The 20,905-nt window shown below is 39.1% G+C and overlaps 1 protein-coding gene across 1 annotated transcript in view; it reads left to right on the forward strand.

Annotated features, from left to right (window-relative positions):
• smad6b (SMAD family member 6b) overlaps positions 1 to 16,920 on the forward strand; it is a 49,896-nt gene extending 32,976 nt beyond the window's left edge. Inside the window, exon 4 of the mRNA XM_057836203.1 lies at positions 15,306 to 16,920. Coding sequence (XP_057692186.1) covers positions 15,306 to 15,847 — 542 coding nt within the window. The 3' untranslated portion in view covers positions 15,848 to 16,920. The remainder of the gene's footprint in view (positions 1 to 15,305) is intronic.
• The last annotated feature ends 3,985 nt before the right edge of the window (positions 16,921 to 20,905 follow it).

The raw sequence follows: 20,905 nt of genomic DNA on the forward strand, positions 1-20,905 counted from the left end.
ACACTGAGTAATTACTTCCGTGTTCCCCCACCCCCGTCAAAAGACAGACAGACGACAGAGACGTCACTGGAGCTACCGAAAAAAAGGACTTTTGCTGAAAAGTGGCTACAGGAGGTACCATGGCTAGAAGCAAATGATGCTCGCACGGAAATGCGGTACAAAATATGCCGTGAGAATCCCAATGTCGCTGATAAGAGCAGCGCATTTTATGTAGGGTCAAAGAATTACAGCCATCCAAACTTTGAAAAGCACAATAAAAACAGAGACCATGTGGCAATTAAGCAAACTATCGATGTCAAACAGGACCCCACTCGCCCTATGGACAAGTGGTGGAATAGGGCGGAATAAAGGTAATGAACAGCGACATGCACTGACAAACGTGTTTTTGCTTGCATTTTACAAAGCTAAACATGCACGTTCAATGAGGTCTTATGAGGAGGACATCCCACTTTTAAAAAGGCTTGGAGTTAATGTGGGAGCCGCATAATGCCCTTTATTTTGAATTGATGCTTTTTATTTCTTTACATTTCACTTCAAAGTAATGGCAATTTTGTTGTGCCAGTTGATGTTAATCAAGCATTAATTGTTAATATAATTAATTAAAGTTAATTGGCTCTAAGTAAAGCTTGTCATAAATTTATCGCATCAGGCGGGTCGGCTCTCAAGTTCAATGAGGACCAAGTCACATCTCCAGGTACTCCTCTGAGAACCTGGGCAAAAAAATTATGTGCACCCCTGTCTGTATATATATACTGTATATATATACTGTATATATATATACATAATATACAGGGTGTCCATAAAGTCTCTTTACCATTTCAAAAATTTATTAAAAATGCAATTGATTAGATATTTTATTCACATTTGTTGTATTGTATTCAGCGTTTATTGAAGTTTTTTTTTTTTTTTTACCTCTTTTCATACACTTCTACATGGGCACCATTAGTTGCACAAAGCACATTGAGACAGTTCTTCATTTCTTGCCATGTTATATGTGTGGCACCATAACTGAATGACCTTCAATCAACCATCATTTTTCAGCAAGATGGTGCACCACCACATTTGCATGTTCGTGGGTTCCTCGAGCAAACATTTCCAGACTGATGGATTGGAAGGGATGGTTCAACTCCTTGGCTGCCACGTTCACCAGATATCACTCCCCTGGACTTCTTTCTATGGGGCTATATTAAAGATATCGTGTATCGAACAAAGATAAGGGACATTACTGACCTTAAGCAAAGGATTACTGATGCCATTGCCACAATTGATGAGGCTATGCTACAGCGAACATGGCATGAAATCGAGTACCGTCTTGATGTGCTTCGTGTAACTATTGGTGCCCATGTAGAAGTGTATTAAAAGAGGTAAAAAAAAAACTTCAATGAACGCTGAATACAATAGGACAAATCTGAATAAAATATCTAATCAATTGCATTTTTAATAGATTTTTCAAATATACACATACATACATACATACATACATACATACATACATATATACATACATACATACATACATATATATGTATGTATGTATGTATGTTGTGCCCCCGCCCCAAAAGTCAAACTCCGCCTATGCAAAAAAGTGTCCAAGTTGAGGTTGCACGGGATGATGTATGTAGTGCTGCAATGATTAATCGATTAACTCGAGTATTCGATTAGAAAAAAATATTCAAATTAAATTTTGTTGCTTCGAGTATTCGTTTAATTAAAGTGGCGTTGTAATGGTTTATTTTGAAAGTGTTTGCATTTAATTTTATTGATTAGGGTGGATACACTGCCTTCTGGTCTGCCTCTTTTCACATGGCTGAATCCAACTTCTCCCTGTTAAGACCAACCTAAGCTAAGTATTTGTTTGAACTAATGTTTTTTTATGCATTCATAATTTAGTTTATAGGTATATTTTTATTATTATTATTGTGGGAATATGTATCTGAACCATTTGTTAAGAGCATTGTAAAAAAAACTTTAACATTTCATAGCATTTAAGCTAGCGGACTTTTTTCAGGTATTTTAATTTTTCATGTTCCTTATCCGATTACTCGATTATTCGAACTAACTAGTCCATCGATTAATCGACTACTAAAATATTCGATCGCTACAGCCCTAGATGTATATCAACTCTAGTTCTAAGTGGTTTTAAACAGGTGTTAAAATTTCACTTAATGAAACCTCTGTGAAACAGCAAATTAGATCTTAAATAGGAAATAAAACAATTTGAAAGCGCACTATGTTGAGTTTAAGTTTTTGAGAAATTTCCGTGTTTTATTGGCCGATCATTTTTCTTAAATCAAGTACCGTATTTTTCGGACTATAAGTGGCAGTTTTTTTCATAGTTTGGCTGGAGGTGCGACTTCTACTCTGGAGCGACTTATGTGTGAAATTATTAACACATTATTACATCATTTCACATGTTATTTTGGTGTTTTGGAGTGACACCGATGGTTTGGTAAACTTGTGAGCATGTTCTCTATGCTATAGTTATCTGAATAACTCTCAATAGCTGTGTTACGTTAACATACCGGCCACGTTCACATTTCGTTGTTCATACATCATGTAGTATTATCATACTGTACACTTATTCAGCATGTTGTTCTCTTTTGTATTTTTATTTTAAATTGCCTTTCAAGATGACATATCTGTTCTATGTGTTGGATTTTATCAAGTAAATTTCCCCCAAAAATGCGACTTATGCTCAGGTGCGACTTATAGTCCGGAAAATACGGTAATTGCTTCCTAAATTCATTAATTCTTTTGCAGTAAATGATGGGGAAACTTTACACTACTAGACACTAATAGGCATGTTTGAGTGTCATTGAATGAATTATAAACTGCATTTAACCCACACACTGCAGTGATCATTCACTGCCATCCCTCCCAGTTCAAATTGATTGGACGTCTATCGTCGTCAATAACAGTGAAGATGATTGGATCATTTGAAGTTTTCAAACATAGAAACCTTTTATTACAATATCTTCCTTGGCCATTTGCAACTACATTTCAAAAGCAAAAAGAGCACTTTGAGGCACGTTATGTAATGCTTTGCCGCTGATTGACTCTTTTGCCCGTTCAAGCGCGTCGTCAGAGGAAGTGCAAAGGCTGCGGCTGGGTGCTTGGACTCTAAGAGTGACACTAAGAGCAGAGGCTTTTGAGAATAAAACAACAATAATAACATGTGCTACTATTCTAATGGGTAAACTGAGCTCTTAAAGGGCGAAAGGGTTAAATGGATGCAGAGCAGCAGTAATTGCTCCCATCCTGCCACGACTCCACCCTGAGCAGACCCTCTCAAAGGCTAACATGGATTCAAAGAGTCGGGCGCCTGTGCTGTGGTCAGAGGGGAGGAAGACACACGCCCTCCCCTAATTCGCCGCCTCGTGTCTTGTTTGAACGAGGCCTTTCCTCTCTGTCTAAATCAAGCCACCATTTTCAACGTTGAAGGTCCAGTTAAAAAAGTTTCTGATCCCTGTCCCAATTCAGAAACATGACAGGCGAAGACGTCAACTAGTAAAATGTTTATTTATTTTTCTTTGTTTTTTTTAATTTGTTGATGATCTTTTTTCTACTATTTATGTAACAATTAATTAATCTGGATTCTTATATCAATTTGTTAAGCAAAATTGAATCGAAATTGATCAAAACATTGATTAATATTGTAATTTTTGGAGATGCCTTTTTGTTAAAAAGATTGTTTCCTTTCAAATGTCAAATCTTTCAGCAACAAAATTGTCAAATACGTCAAAATTCTTTTGTATTATTTATTGCTTTTGGTTAAATGGACTGATTGTGTTAAACGCGTATTAATAAAATTGTGTTAAATTGATTACAGGCCTTTGAATGTAATCATGAGAGACATTGTAATATCGGCAAACATCGTATCAATGTACCAAGAGATAATATTGTATTGTCATGAAATTTTAGAAACTTTAGACCCCCTACTTTCTAGAGTATCGATGTATACTGAGGGAATTTTAACATATTTTTATTGGATGGAAAATCCAGAAATAAATTATACTTTCAAAAGATAACGTCAAATTCAATGAAAAGTGAGGCAAGTTGTTAAAAATTCTTGGAAAATGAAAGCAAACTAAGGAAATTCTCGCGTATATGGTCTTTTATAATACAACCCCTCTTGTTGAAATTGCTTTTTTTTTTCATGAATGTCTCCCACTCCGGAATACTTTCCCAAAAACATTTCCTCAAATCCTGAGTTGTACCACGTCAGAAATTCCACTGAAAAAGAACAATTCCATTAAGCCTAACTCATAAAACGTACGTGGCCAACGAAGGCGTGCGGTCGCCGTGGTGATTTTCCAAGCGTTCAGCTGCTCGCCTATGGTGGAGTTCAGTCAAAGGGATCTTAATGAGTCCTCTTCTCAAAGCTCTCACCTCAGTGCCCCCCTCCTCCTGTAGCCAAAACACACAAGTTAAGGAGAAAAACACAAACATGTCTACTAGGCGGACACGTGCGCAAAAGCACACATAGATGCTTGACACGGCAGAGAAACAAGAAAAAGGCCTGGTTTGCGCTGCATTTGTTGTCTTCCCTCTGAGTGAAAACAACTCGTGTCCTGCTCCTTCCTCTTCTTGGCTTATTTGCGCGAGAAAATTTAGTGTCCAGAAGTTTCCCATTGGGTGTTTGTGTGCAGCATAATTATTCGATTAATCAACAACTGATCGATTATTAGACTATTTGTTGCCATGTAGTACTATTTTGATAGTCAAAATCCTGTTTTTTAAGCCTTATTCATTTTTATGCTGTGATCATTAGCTGTAGAATTCTTCCTTATTTATCTGGTTTAATATTTTAAGTGATGTTTTATTTAAAATATATGTATATTATATATATTTTTTCACACACACACACACACACACACACACACACACACACACACATATATATATATATATATATATATATATATATATATATATATATATATATATATATATATATATATATATATATATATATACAGTGCCTTGCAAAAGTATTCGGCCCCCTTGAACCTTGCAAACTTTCGCCACATTTCAGGCTTCAAACATAAAGATATAAAATTTTAATTTTTTGTCAAGAATCAACAACAAGTGGGACACAATCGTGAAGTGGAACAAAATTTATTGGATAATTTAAACTTTTTTAACAAATAAAAAACTGAAAAGTGGGACGTGCAATATTATTCGGCCCCCTTGCGTTAATACTTTGTAGCGCCACCTTTTGCTCCAATTACAGCTGCAAGTCGCTTGGGGTATGTTTCTATCAGTTTTGCACATCGAGAGACTGACATTCTTGCCCATTCTTCCTTGCAAAACAGCTCAAGCTCAGTGAGGTTGGATAGAGAGTGTTTGTGAACAGCAGTCTTCAGCTCTTTCCACAGATTCTCGATTGGATTCAGGTCTGGACTTTGACTTGGCCATTCTAACACCTGGATACGTTTATTTTTGAACCATTCCATTGTAGATTTGGCTTTATGTTTTGGATCATTGTCCTGTTGGAAGATAAATCTCCGTCCCAGTCTCAGGTCTTGTGCAGATACCAACAGGTTTTCTTCCAGAATGTTCCTGTATTTGGCTGCATCCATCTTCCCGTCAATTTTAACCATCATCCCTGTCCCTGCTGAAGAAAAGCAGGCCCAAACCATGATGCTGCCACCACCATGTTTGACAGTGGGGATGGTGTGTTCAGGGTGATGAGCTGTGTTGCTTTTACGCCAAACATATCGTTTTGCATTGTGGCCAAAAAGTTATATTTTGGTTTCATCTGACCAGAGCACCTTCTTCCACATGTTTGGTGTGTCTCCCAGGGGGCTTGTGGCAAACTTTAAACGGGACTTTTTATGGATATCTTTGAGAAATGGCTTTCTTCTTGCCACTCTTCCATAAAGGCCAGATTTGTGCAGTGTACGACTGATTGTTGTCCTATGGACAGACTCTCCCACCTCAGCTGTAGATCTCTGCTGTTCATCCAGAGTGATCATGGGCCTCTTGGCTGCATCTCTGATCAGTTTTCTCCTTGTTTGAGAAGAAAGTTTGGAAGGACGGCCGGGTCTTGGTAGATTTGCAGTGGTCTGATGCTCCTTCCATTTCAATATGATGGCTTGCACAGTGCTCCTTGAGATGTTTAAAGCTTGGGAAATCTTTTTGTATCCAAATCCGGCTTTAAACTTCTCCACAACAGTATCTCGGACCTGCCTGGTGTGTTCCTTGGTTTTCATAATGCTCTCTGCACTTTAAACAGAACCCTGAGACTATCAGAGAGCAGGTGCATTTATACGGAGACTTGATTACACACAGGTGGATTCTATTTATCATCATCGGTCATTTAGGACAACACTGGATCATTCAGAGATCCTCACTGAACTTCTGGAGTGAGTTTGCTGCACTGAAAGTAAAGGGGCCTAATAATATTGCACGCCCCACTTTTCAGTTTATTATTTGTTAAAAAAGTTTAAATTATCCAATAAATGTTGTTCCACTTCACGATTGTGTCCCACTTGTTGTTGATTCTTGACAAAAAAATTAAATTTCATATCTTTATGTTTGAAGCCTCAAATGTGGCGAAAGGTTGCAAGATTCAAGAGGGCCGAATACTTTTGCAAGGCACTGTATATATATATTAGAGCTGTCCCGACTAGTCAACATAGTCGACGTCATCGATGACGTAAATCCGTCGACGAGCACAACATCCCATCGACGGTTAATGAAGGGTTAAAAAATATAAATGCGTGGAAAGTTCAGAATGTCGGACGCTTGGTATGCAAGAGGGGAAAGCGGCACAAAGCCAAAAAAAAGCGCACCAGAGAGTCCAAAACATTGACTTATTTTTAAAGAAACAAAGGAGGGTACACTGTTGTGCTCTGTCTCTTCAATGCCACGCTTGGCTGCACGTCGGCCATGAATGATAATGACAGGAGATTGTAAGTCCATCTAACTAACTAATGACATGTATTATTAAAGTTGCTAAGCCTGTTGCGATATGCAATGAGTCAATTTATCGCATGGTAAATAAAAATGAGGGCGGTCATTTTCACGGCTGCGTTTTATCGCTGCGCGCGTGCGTGCGTCCATTTGTGCGTGCGTGCTGATGGCATATGAGACTCCAGTTCTTTTCTCTCATCAACACGCTGTAGAATTAAAGTTCAGACATACAAAATAAGAAAAAACATCTATATTAAACACTATATACGTTAGCATTGCTATATTGAGGTGAATGGGGAAAAAAGACGACCTACTTTAGCCGGCTATTAAACAGGCAGCCTTCTCCAAAACTTGCAGTCAAAAGGTGACACTTCAAACATGAAAAATCGCTGGTTAACAGCATTTGCAAAAGGAAAAAAAATCTATTACTGACACCACATGCAATCACAAAAAGTGCTTTTTTTGCGGAGTGTAAAGCTTGAAGTAGCGGTTTAGCGAATGTACTTCCGGTGAGCATTTCAAAATAAAAGCATCTCATGTTCGTCATATAAATAACGATTTCTGGAGTTAATCCCACATACTTCAGATTATACACTAAGAATACCTTTAAACTGACACACTTTATGAAAAGTCTGATTGGCAATGAATAATTATTATATTACTATTATATATTGTACTACAGTATACTATAATATTAATGCTAGGTATTTTTTTAAGAATTGTTTTGAATCATGCTGGAAAGGAGAAGTCAGTGTTCTGAATCTGTTTATATTCCATTCTTTTGCACAAGTTAATTCTATCAGCATTTGAAGTCAATTCAAATAATATGGGACCTTAATGGAAAAAAAGAGAAAAATCCAACCTTCAATACAAGTGCATTCATTCAATGGGGAAAAAAATCCCACATAAAGAAAAAAATTATTTGACATCAAATAATGTGTGTCACAATTATTAGCACCCCTGGTGTTAATACTTTGTACAACCCCCTTTTGCCAACAAAACAAGGTCTGGGGACTGAGATGGCCATGGGAGGAGCTTGATTTTGTGTCCGGTGAACCATTTCTGTGTAGATTTGGCCATATGTTTAGGGTCATTGTCTTGCTGAAAGACCCAATGACGACCCATTTTCAGCTTTCGGGCAGAGGGCAACAGATTTTGTTTTAAAATGTCCTGGTATTTCAAAGCATTCATGATGCCATGCACCCTAACAAGGTTCCCAGGGCCTATGGAAGCGAAACAGCCTCACAGCAACACTGACCCACCCCTATACTTCACAGTGGGTATGAGGTGCTTTTCAGCATGCGCATCTTTCGTGGCACGCCAGACCCACTTAGAGTGTTTGTTGCCAAAAAGCTCAATGTTGGTCTCATCTGACCAAAGCACACGGTCCCAGTTGAAGCTTGGGACCGTGTGTATTTTTGTGTGAGACCAAGATTGAGCTTTTTGGCAACAAACACTCTAAGTGGGCCTGGCGTGCCACGAAGGATACAAATATATATACAATAAATAACAAGATTTAGATATGAACTGAGTAGTCAACCACCGCAAAATAATTGGCGATTAGTCAAGTTAGTTCATAGTATGTATTCTCTTATTTATTTATTAATTTTCAAAATGTTTATAAATGGAAAGGAGAAAACGTAGATGTGTTTATTAATTTATTTTAAAAAGCATGTAAACAGAAAAGTAAAATAAATTATTTAAATAAAATGTAAATATAAAATAAAAAATATTCTCTTTTTCATCTGTCATTAAAAAAAATTGTTTTATTTGAAAAAAAAAAAGGAATTAAAAAAATACAGTAAATATTCCCTGAGTCGTGCAATATAAATAAAAAAGACTGATTTATATATGAACTGATTAGTTGAATAATCGCAAAACTAATCGGTTAGTCAAGTTAGTTTATCTTGTCATTTATTTTTTTTTAAATGATCGTACTTCACTTTTTTATAAGAAAAAAAGAAAAATCGGTAAACGGTATAACATTTATTTTAAAAAAGAAAGTAGGGAAATCAACTAAATGTTCACTTTATCCATCTTAAAATTTCTAATTTTGTTTTAATTAGAAAAAAAAATCCCCCCAAAAAACAGTAAATAACTGATTAGCTGACACAAGCAAAAACTATCAGGGATTACTCAACTATCAAAATAATAGTGGCAGCCCTGGTGCACACTTTCAAAGTTTACCTTGATGTGAGGGCTCTGTTTGATATGAGACAATAGAGGGGGCTGTAAACAAGTTGGGTGCGACTTCTTTGTAAAGGCCGCTCGCAGTAAACGCCGAGTACGGAGCGGAGGAGTCGCAGTGTGGAATTCACTAATGGCACATGCATGTCGGGGCCCCTGATGAGAGGGTGCGGGGCGGGGGGGGGGGGGGGGGTCATTTTACCCACCAGAGTGTGCGCAAACACACTGGGAGCCTGTCTGCGGCCCCCCGACTCCCACTCAGTCCCAAAAAAACCTTGAGCGAGCATGCACGGTCGCGTCTGTGCACGTCTGGCTTTTTGTTAATCTTTTCCACAAACTTCATTAAGGCAGCTCCGGCAGCAGAGAGGCACTCGGGCGGGAGACGTCTTCACCTTAAAGGCGTCCGTTAATGTGGCGGGCGGTCATTACGCTCCAAGCGCGCACAGGCTGAAAGGAATGGGGCCGCGGGCCTTGGGCTTTAAATCCTCTGCGCCAATAGACTCCGTGAAACAAAATAATGGCATCACTCTGTGTGTGAGTTAATGGGAGCTGATAGCATGAAGGCCGGGGGGTCGGCGGGTCACGGGCTTGTGCTAAGTTGTCAGGGAGCTGAATGCCGTCCCTGGGCCCGCAGCGGGGGGATGAGTTGGGCGGCGGGGGAGGGGGACCCCCTGCCTCACGCCTACCGACCCCTCCTCCCTTACTCCTGTGGAATGTGTGCAGGGGAGGAAGACATGCTCGTGTTTTGTAGGTACACAAAAAGTTGTGAAAATCTGCAAACAACTGACACCCATCAAGAATGAATTGAAATTTTGTTGGGTTCTTTTAAGCCACAGAATGATATAGTTAAACTAGGGGAGCTGTTTTTTTTTCAACCCCAAATATTTCTTGAATAAGTGCTGATAAAGCATAACTAAGCAGTTTCCACATGTTGGTTCCCGCAAAAAAGTAAAAAAAAAAAAGTTTTTTAATCATTTGCTGCTTTTGAGAGTAAAAAACAAGCTCGATTTGCTAAAGTTTTACATCAGCTACATAGTAACTTTCGCATATTACCACTTACTGTACAGCGCTGAAACTAAGGAAACACTTCATTAGCTTTCCTACTACCGTAATTTCAGGATTATAAACCACACCTGCGAAATTTCACAAAATTTTAGAAATAAATCCACATAAATTCCGTACCTGACAATAAGCCACAGGTGTCAATGTTTTAGCATTGGATATTTACATAGATGTTACGCAAAAAAAATTTTGATTGTTAAAAAATATATTTATTAAGTACACACACACCACCAACGTGTGTTGTCTTAGTGCTTAAAAACAAACTAACTTTAAAAAAACAGGTCACCACCAAGATACCGTATTGGCCCGAATATAAGACAATGTTTTTTGCATTGAAATAAGACTGAAAAGAGGGGGTCGTCTTATATTCGCGGTCTAGACATTCTACCCATTCACGACGCTAGATGAAAGATAGATAGATAGATAAAAACGGTTAATGGCTAGCGATAGCGCTTATATAGTAGCTTTTTTGTAACATACTTTGGCAATAAAGTCCTTCAAGTGCCAGTTGAAAATGGCTAATCAACGCTATTATCGTGTTCTCTTGTCATAGCAAATAGTGGATGCCCATCCATTTAAAATTCTTTTGGAGCAGCATATCGTATCAAATGGAGCTATATCCATCAATAAAATCCAGAGTTTTTGAGTAACTCTGTCAAGTTTCTGGCAAGCCTTATCGGTGCAAGTGCAGCGGCTGAGAGCTATGTCATTGCAAAATTTGGACAGCCATTCTTTTAAAATATCTCTAATCCAATTTAAATTTTTTACAAGAAAATATGAAACGTGTTTGTCCCTCCTCCAAAAAAAAAACCATAAATAAGCTGCTTCCTTATTAAAGTCGCAGGGTATAAACGGCGAGAAAAAAATAGCGGCTTATAGTCCGAAAAATACAGTATTCTAACCGCTTTACTATTATATCATAGATTATCTTACTTCCTACCTGACAGTGACAGTGATAGATGAACCGAATCTGCTGTAAAATGGAACTTAATTTAGGTGCCGTTTACATGGTGACTCTCCGAGAAGGCGAAAAATGTCATGTTTGCATTTATATGGGCCCGTCTCCATTCGAACAATGTTGCAATTCCGCATGAAAACGATGTAGTATTCATGCCAGGCCATAGGGCGCAGTCCAGATTTAGAAGGCGACAGCGAATGATGCACTTTGACCCCACCAAAGTTCCTCGGCCTGGAAAAAAATATGCCCGCCCACTCGAAGCGATGGCATTTTTCTTTTGTTCAAAAAGGCACAAAAATGGAAACATTAATTTAAAGATATTATTAAAACAGTAAATTAAAGCCGAAATTCCGCCATATTTGCTGTTTTTAATGTTTAGTAGCACCGCTCCGCAGCGAATGAACATTCGTTCATTCGCTGCCATCCCTCCCACTTCAAATGGATTGAACGTCTATGGCCGTCAGTGGCAGCCAATGCCAGGCAATGAGGTAATTTTGGGCCATTTAAGGTCATTTACCTGTTCATTTTCAGTTACTTCCTGTTGATTTCGGGTTATTTTATGGGTCACTTGTTCTGAGTTACAGAACAGGAAGTGACCTGGGAATCACCCAAATGAATAGGCAGTGACTCAAACTCAACAGGAAATGACCTGTAAATGCCCTAAAAAGAACCGCAGGTGACGTGTAAATGCCCTGAAAATCGGACAGAATGTCTGTGAATGCTCTGGTTTCGAATGAACGAACGTTTCCAGTCTAAATGGATTGGGCATCGTGCACCGTCAATGCAGCCTTAGATTAAAGTGAGACACTATTATGGTGGAAGATTTTGGGAGCAACTTGTTGGTTCCGTTTTATTTATTTATTTTTTTAGACATTGACACCTTTTTAAAACGATATCTCGATTCTTGGCAGGAGCATATCGATAACCTTTTGGGATACAAAGTATCACGATATATCACCATTTCGATATTTTGTCACACCCCTGGTTGTAACTGTGTCAATTCTATTATTTCACAATCTAACTGCTGTCATTGACTGTCTTTGATCTTTGCCAGTTGCCGGTATTCTTTAATAGACGTTTTCTGTACTAACTACCATAACACATACCCCATGAAAATAAAATAGAGTGGACGTCTCTCCCTGTCAGTAGCACTATAACATGATCATTCACGCGTTGAATATCTATCGCTCTAAGTCAGGGGTCAGCAACCCATGGCTCTGGAGCTGCATGCGGCTCTTTAGCTCTGCCCTAGTGGCTCTCTGGAGTTTTTTTTTTTTTTTAAATGTTCAAAAATGGAAAAAAACGGGGGAGTGAAATATATTTTTTGTTTTATTATGGTTTCTGTAGGAGGACAAACATGACACTAATTCATTAATATTACAGAGTTGTCACGTGGCCCGTCATTCTCTATAGCAGTTGTCCCCAACCTTTTTTGCATCATGGACCGGTGTTATGCGGGCCTTTTTTTCACGGACTGGCAACGTTTGGCAGAAAATTACAGTAAATGTAAAATAACACGACGGGACAAAAAACAAACATGATGAGGCAAGGGCGTAGGTTTGGTCTCAACATTGGTAGGGACGATATGGCATAACCTGCATGTACACTTTTTGCTGGGGACGGGACACTCATAATGATCAGTGCAAAATAAATCTGTATTGACTTTTACTAACTTTTATGTGTATTGGTTCAGCCTACATAGTTCAATTAAAATTTTGTTTTCAAAAACTACTAAAGAACCATTTTGAAAACTTCCAGAAAAAATGTCCGGATTTTATGAGCAAATTTAATTTGCATTATTTGAACATAAATTATATTGACATACACAATAAATACAAGTTTACTAATCATCTCTTAACTATCCAGGAATTCAAAAAAATAAACATTTGTCTGAAGACCCCTCAACATCGTCTAAATAAAGAAATCAAATATAACTGAAAAAACGTTGTCAGGGAATAACAAAAAGAAATAAAAATGGAGCTGTCCTTCAGGTAAAACACGATTGCTTTTGTCCACAAGCACAGCCAAACTCAACAATAAAAATGAAAGCTCCTTTGTAAGCTGCTTTAAGACCACATCAATTAAAGAAAAAGCATAATTGGGGAGAAGGGGGTAAACCTCGGTTCACTACATTTCTCACAGTTAAGCTAACGTTAACAGTAGAAAATACATACACTTCTCTCTAAGCAGCTTCCTACTCGAGTTTTGCCGATTAGCAAGTTCACACAGTTTAATGTTATGCTAATGCGGATGCAGGTCAGACTTTCAGTAGCAAAATTGTGAAAAAAAAAGTGGTGTGTTCCTCACTTCCACAACATTGACATATTTTTACATTTCTTACAGTGGCTGCTGCTGGCTGAAAAAAAACAACTAATAATATCTCTAATATCTAATGCCACAATCAACTATGACGTCAATTATTCAACCAATCAAATGTGCGTTTAGGAGGGAAAAAATGGACCGGCACATTTAGCAAGTGAAAAGACGTACATGTATGTCTGAACAAAATGAAAAAAAAATGAGTAATGGTGGGGTCAATTACAACATTTAAAACATATGGGAAGACAGTCTAAATGACCTATATAACTGAAGTCATTATTATAACACAAATAAGGTTGCTTAAAAGTTGGTGTGGACAATTTGAGCAACCTGAAAAGTTGGTAGTGTTTTGTCCCTATGCAAACCTACGCCTTTGTATGCGGGCAAAATGTAACCCACCATACGCCGAATAAATCTTTTAACGGCAGCCTCTCCTAAAACTTCACGGTACTTATCCTTGGTCGCAGGCATAAAAGTTCTCCAATCGTGAAAGGTCTTTTGGCTTTAGCTATACGGATCGCCACAAGGTATGATGCTCTCAGTGCATTTGCTTTTGTTGCCACGTTTGCTAGCTTTTAGCCACATATTAGGCAGAATGGACTTGGTCGTAGGCTCCTATTCTGGCTCAGCAGGTGGCATTTTCCCCCATACAAAAAGCTGTCCAAAGATGTCGCCGCCCGCAGCACACAGCCAAAAGCAGCTAACGTGACTGTTTACATTGACTGACGCTGGGCTTCTATAGGTGTGCAAACACCCCAGTAATGGCGGCCAACCACTAGATGTACACAAATCTCTACTCGGATTAGTCAGTAGAGTAGACAGGCATAGTAATATGTCAAGAGGCACAGGCCAGATTGTGGTCCTTAACAAATTATTTATTATTTCTCTGTGCCACGGACCGGTATCGGTCCCCGGCCCAGAAGTTGGGGATAACTGCTTTATAGGATGCACTGCGGGGAAAATAAAACTTATTTTCCGCACCATAAGGCGCACCTAAAAGCCTCAAATTGTCTCAAAAGCCAACAGTGCGCCTTATAAATCGGTGCGCCTTATATATGAATCAATATTGAGCCGCAAAAGGTTTTACAGCAACTCTAATCTAATGGATGCGTAATGTAACCCCAACCTCTACTGTAGTGTCTATTCTATGCGCCTTATAATGAGGTGCACCTTTTATATAAAGCTTTTAAGTTTTTTGTGGCTCCAGACATATTTGTTTTTTGTTTGTTTGTTTTTTTGGAGGGGTTTAATACGGCTCTTCCAACATTTTTGGTTTGCCAACCCCTGCTCTAAGTCGTAGAGAATGCCAAATAATGTAGCAAATGCTTCGAATAGGTGAATCTGCGGGTCCCGAACCACAAATAACACGGGGGTCCACTGTATTTCACGAGGCATGCAAATAGACAGAGTGTGCGTGTGGACGAACGTCCACCGAGGGAGCACTAAGTCACGAAGGCCGGTCGCTGTAAAGACTTCACAGACGGCAGCCATGAAAAGTGAATTAGCGGGCGGATTTACTGGCCATTGTGAGATGCCAAATTCATTCCTTTGAGGCGAGGACGTGTTTTGAGCGTCTTTTGGAAAGCAAGAGTGTGGGTTTCAACTGTGACGGCGCCCTCATGAGGCGGTGTCAGCAATGGCCAGTATTCCCCGCCATCGACCTAGATACACCCTCAGGATATGTATAGTGTGTGTCGGATGGATGTGCCGGCAGCAGTATTTATGCTAGGCTTGGATTTCAACGCAGCGCCTCCTTGAATATTTATAGCGTCGCCATCTGCCGGCAACAATAAAAAGCAGATCTTTCCAAACGTATTCTTTCCCAGTGTTGATGTTTTGTATCTCCTCTCATGTCACGCAGATGCCAGCATGTCACCTGACGCCCCCAAGCAGAGCCACTGGTGCAACGTGGCGTACTGGGAGCACCGCACACGCGTGGGCCGCCTCTACACGGTGTACGAGCGCTCCGTCAGCATTTTCTACGATCTACCTCAGGGCACGGGCTTCTGCCTGGGCCAGCTCAACCTGGAGCATCGCAGCAGCACGGTGCAGCGCACGCGCGGCAAAATCGGCTACGGCATCCTCCTCAGCAAAGAGCCGGACGGCGTGTGGGCGTACAACCGCAGCGAGCACCCCATCTTCGTCAACTCGCCCACCCTGGACGCACCCGACGGGAGGAGCCTGGCGGTGCGGAAGGTGATGCCGGGCTTCTCCGTCAAGGTGTTCGACTACGAGCGCTCGTGCCTGCTGCGCTACGCGGCCGAAGCCGACTTCCCGGACGGACCGTACGACCCCAACAGCGTGCGCATCAGCTTCGCCAAGGGTTGGGGGCCCTGCTACTCCAGACAGTTCATCACCTCCTGCCCTTGCTGGCTGGAGATCCTCCTCAACAACCACAGATAACACGGACAGACCCCTACGCACCATCCCAAATATCATCTACCTAGATTTAATATAAAGTTTTATATATTATATGAAATATATATATATTCTACATGTAAATACGGAGTCCTTTTTACAATGTCGTTATTTATGTATGGTGCAATGTGTATATGGACAAAAGGAAAAAAATGGAAAATGCACTTTGGCTTATCTATATTATATATATAGAAATATATATAAAGATAAAGAAAATTTCAATACCAACTTGAAAAATTATACAGCAAAATTAGGACTGAGCCTGGATTTGGTGTATAGTTTTTATATACTATTAATATCCAGACGAAAAGCTAACCATTCACACATTGATAATAAAGTATTCGCATAATACGTTCCTTTGTGTTTGTCTGCTTTTACTGGTGAAGTAAATCACCAATTTCAAGATGATAGAATATTGTTTGTTTGGACAACGATGCGATATTTGCAGATATTAGAAAGTCTACTATTATACTATTAGATTAGAGTAATTTTCGCACAAACCAATAAAAAATATAAAGCAATTATGATGTTTTTTGCCAATTGTGATGCAAAAATATTTCTGACATTTTTACTATTTTTAACATCTAAAAGCTGCGTTTTTATCCATTTTTGTTTGTTATTTCTTATTCAATCAAAATATATATGGCGGAAAACAGACAAGACTGAAAAAGCAGTTTCTGCTCTTGCACTCCTCTTTAAAAGAAACTGCTGTATTTTAGCCAAAACAACTGTTGTGTTTGATAGAACAATCTGTCTATATGCTGCCATAGCAGATTCATGGAAAACTAAGCCTCCAAACTATTTTTAATTTGTCCGTTTCACCCTGAAAACCCCCGTTTACAGACGTCGCGCAACCGCTTTTGTTTAAACCTAGTACTAAAAAGAAGGTGTGGAATTATTTTGTTCAAAATGTCATTTTTAGCTTAGAATTATTAATTGATGTCCAATATTTAGTTTTTTTAAAAAAGTCTTAAAAAAATTATTCACTCTCATATTTTAAACTTTTAAACAAATTACGTCACAATGAAAAATTTGGCATCTGTAAAAAAGTCGCGGATATCTACCTCATAGCTATCGCTTGACCCTATATTGCCAAACGTATCACATTTGATACACCTTCATGATTTTGAGACGAATTCAGAATTTTGACTTTTTTTTTTTTTTTAATGATGGCTGCAAGTCAACACATTCATCTGCTGGTTCTATGAAAAAACCAAACAGGATTTAGCAAGGGTCATAGATATCTGAGTGCTTATTACACATATTCATTTTGACTTTTCTTTATACAAATTTGAAAAAAAGGTTTCATTAGGACCTTATTTTTCAAATTTTGGGATTCTCTGATAATTGCTTCATATTGATGGCATTAAAGGGTTTTTAATTGTATTTTTTTTTTTTGTTACTGTCGCATTTTCCCCGATATGTTAGATGATAAATAATCGATCCAAACAAAAAAATGGGAAAAATAACGTTTAAAAGCCTATTTATATGAAAAAGAACATCTCAACCACTCGTTGGCTGCGATTTCCGCAACGTGACCCTTGTTATATCACCATGTTTCACCCATAAAATTAAAAAAAAAAAAAATCCAGCTGTGGTCATTCACAGGTGTGTCTTGACACTCGGTGATACATGCTACATCGAGTTTTTGGATCAAAACATGGTATGTACGCGATAATATCTCGTTAAAATCGTGGCGTCTTTAATTCTGCTCTCGCGTGCTCTCGCCTCCAGTTAGGGTTTTGCTGTTTAATTATTATTATTTCTTTTTTTTTAAATGCCCTCCTGTCCAAAATGTTTATTCCCCCAGAAAATTAAGATATTAAGCTTTCCAATGATGTACCACACATGCATATTGGACAATTTTGAAATTTGGCCAAATAGGGGGTCTCAGAGCGGAACTTCAAGTCACCTGAGTGTTTTCCGCCATATTCATATCGATGATGATCGACAAAAGAACATGAAACTGAAAGAACAACTACTATGAATGACCATGTTTAAGACCATTGCTCAATTTTTTTAATTGTGCAAATCGCGATTTCTAATTCAGGCCTCTGCCAATGGAGAAAATCACTCCACTCAATCATTTTAACAGACAACATAAGCGCAGCCATTGTGTGACCAACGTGACGTCAATTACACACACACGCGAGGCAGAAATAAACGCTGATACACTCAAAACAGGTATAAATTACCTGAAAGGGAATACAGTTTTATCTAAGACGCAGACAATCAAAGCAAATTTCACCTCTTGGGTCTAATAAAGTGCAATATCCTTCTTAAAGGTGCATAGCAGAGTGGATAGTAAATACCTGATGAATAGGCGGGACAGTCTGAGATTCACATTTGATTGGTTAAAATCGTACTGCCATTTAAAATGCTATCTCCTCCACAGGAAATATTAGCCTTTATTTACCTTATTCTCAATTATTGCACACCATTAAACAAAGTTCTTTTTGCTGGGATGTATATGATAAAGGTGTTCTTTTTCCATTGACAGTGTTAGTCGTCCAATCCATTTTGACTAAAGAACCCTCCCAGTCAAAATGATTTGGACGTCTGCTGCCGTCAATGGCGGCCAATGAGTCAAAAGAGCCAGGTGGGCGACCCTGCAACTTGAGACACCTTCTGAGAAAATGGAATGTACACTTTTTTTCGTTTTTACAAGCCTACTGGAATCTTCCAAACTGCTGCCAGGGTGGATGTGGTTTCTCTGGCTTCCTTCATAATTGCTGGTGTTGGGTTGGATTGCTGGTGTGGCGGTGGTGAGCGCGCGTCCACGTTTGCCAGCATTCAAGCAAAGGAGCCATTCAGCTACTCTCCTTCCGCCGACAACTGAGCGGCTTTTAATAGACGAGCACGGACGAAGAGCATTTTTTAAAAGCTCGTTACAATGAGTAGCGGGCTTTAAATTGATAAAACCATTTTCCAATCCAATGTGCTGCTGAGAGAGGCGTCTTGGGCTCAGACAGGCCTCCTCCGGGCTGCTGCCTGTCTGGAGCCGACGCTGTGGCTCCACTCTGCTCACTTCCCTACAACTGGAGGCCATTATCCTGTTTCTTTGTGTCTATGTTATGGGAAAAGGGTCCACATCACCATTGGATAGGAACTAGCAGACAATTATATACTCTTATACGAGGGTGGGAGAGGAGTTAGGACTTTGAATGTGGCAGTGAACGGTCATGTTTCAGTTCCATTGTCGATGTTAGACGTCCAATCCATTTTAACTGCCAATGAATGCTCACTAATTAGGTGGAGTTGGAAGGACCAGTGGCATTTAGTGCATACATCTTATTTGTTGATCGGGTTGCAGAGAAAGTAGGGTTGTTCCGATCATGTTTTTTTGCTCCCGATCCGATCCCGATCGTTTCAGTTTGAGTATCTGCCGATCCCGATATTTCCCGATCCGATTGCTTTTTTTTGCTCCCGATTCAATTCCAATCATTCCCGATAATTTTTCCCGATCATATACATTTTGGCAATGCATTACGAAAAAAATGAATACAACTCGGACGAATATATACATTCAACATACAGTACATAAGTACTGTATTTGTTTATTATGACAATAAATTCTCAAGATGGCATTTACATTATTAACATTCTTTCTGTGAGAGGGATCCACGGATAGAAAGACTTGTGACTTTGTATATTGTGACTAAATATTGCCATCTAGTGTATTTGTTGAGCTTTCAGTAAATGACACTGTGGCCATCCCAAATGCATGATGGGAAGTGGTACCATGACTGTGCGTCGTGCTACCAATTGCCATATCTTCTCTGCGTTGGGAAATGACATATGGTGTTAAGACAAAGATCAATTGCCACCTTGCTTGCCCACATTGCTTCCTATGATATTTCTATACATAGGTAGCGGGATTGCAAGGCTTTAGCCAATTAAAAAAAGACTCCAAAGGCTGGCAAAATTCACTCTACTCATATTGCGCTGCTTATTATCTCTCTATATAGGTAAAACGGCATCATTACAGATTGAGCGCGTCAATTAGTAAGAGGGTCATGCAGCGCATACATTAATTGCGTTAAATATTTTAACGTGACACATTTTTTAATTAATTAATTGCCGCCGTTATCGGGATATTTTTGATAACCCTACCTTAAGCCTAAACTAAAGACTCTGGATGAGTGTAACATATTATGTCCGTAACGTTAAATACAATTAGAAAACAATTTAATTATTAAAATATATACTGTATATATATTAAAAAAAAGGCATGGCCGATATTTTTTTGCCGATTCCGATACTTTGAAAATGACGTGATCAGACCCGATGTCCCGATCGATCGGGACATCTCTAAGAGTATTGGTTTGCAAGCTTTAATTATTTCCTGTAGAAATCACCCCAAAAATAACAATTCACCTTATTATTATGTCTGCTATTATGTCTGTCAGCCAATTGCCTAAGCACGACTGCAAATTGGCAAAAGCGCCAACCACAGTTGTCACAACACCAATGCAAGTGGCTCACAGCACAAATGCAAAAGAAAAACACACGAATGCCAACTGCCACAACACCTTCCCCAATTCCCAAATGCAAATTGGCAAAAATCACAAACCCCAATTGCCACAACACGAATGCAAATGGCTCGCAATACAAACGCAAGAAGATACTGATTATGGTGTTTTTAATAACTGCTAGACTTCTATCATAGGGATATGTATATGGCGGAAAACACAGACAAGGCTGAAAAATCAGTTTCTTCTCTTGTACCCCTCCTTAAAATAAACTGCTGTCTTTTAAGCCAATAGAACTGTTTCGTTTGATGGAACAATATGTCGATATGCTGCCATAGCAGATTCAGATCCGAACTATTTTTAATTTGTCCGTTTGACCCTGGAAACCCCTTTTTACAGACGTCGCTTTAACCTAGCCATAAAAAGAAGGTGAGTATTCGTATTTATTATTCAAAACGTCTGTCATTTTTAGCTTAGAATCATTAATTGATGTCTAATTCATTCATTCATTCATTTTCCATGCCGCTTTTCCTCACGAGGGTCGCGGAGGTGCTGAAGCCTATCCCAGCTA

Source organism: Corythoichthys intestinalis, chromosome 5 (assembly GCF_030265065.1).
Source record: "Corythoichthys intestinalis isolate RoL2023-P3 chromosome 5, ASM3026506v1, whole genome shotgun sequence".
Classification (NCBI taxonomy): domain Eukaryota; kingdom Metazoa; phylum Chordata; class Actinopteri; order Syngnathiformes; family Syngnathidae; genus Corythoichthys; species Corythoichthys intestinalis.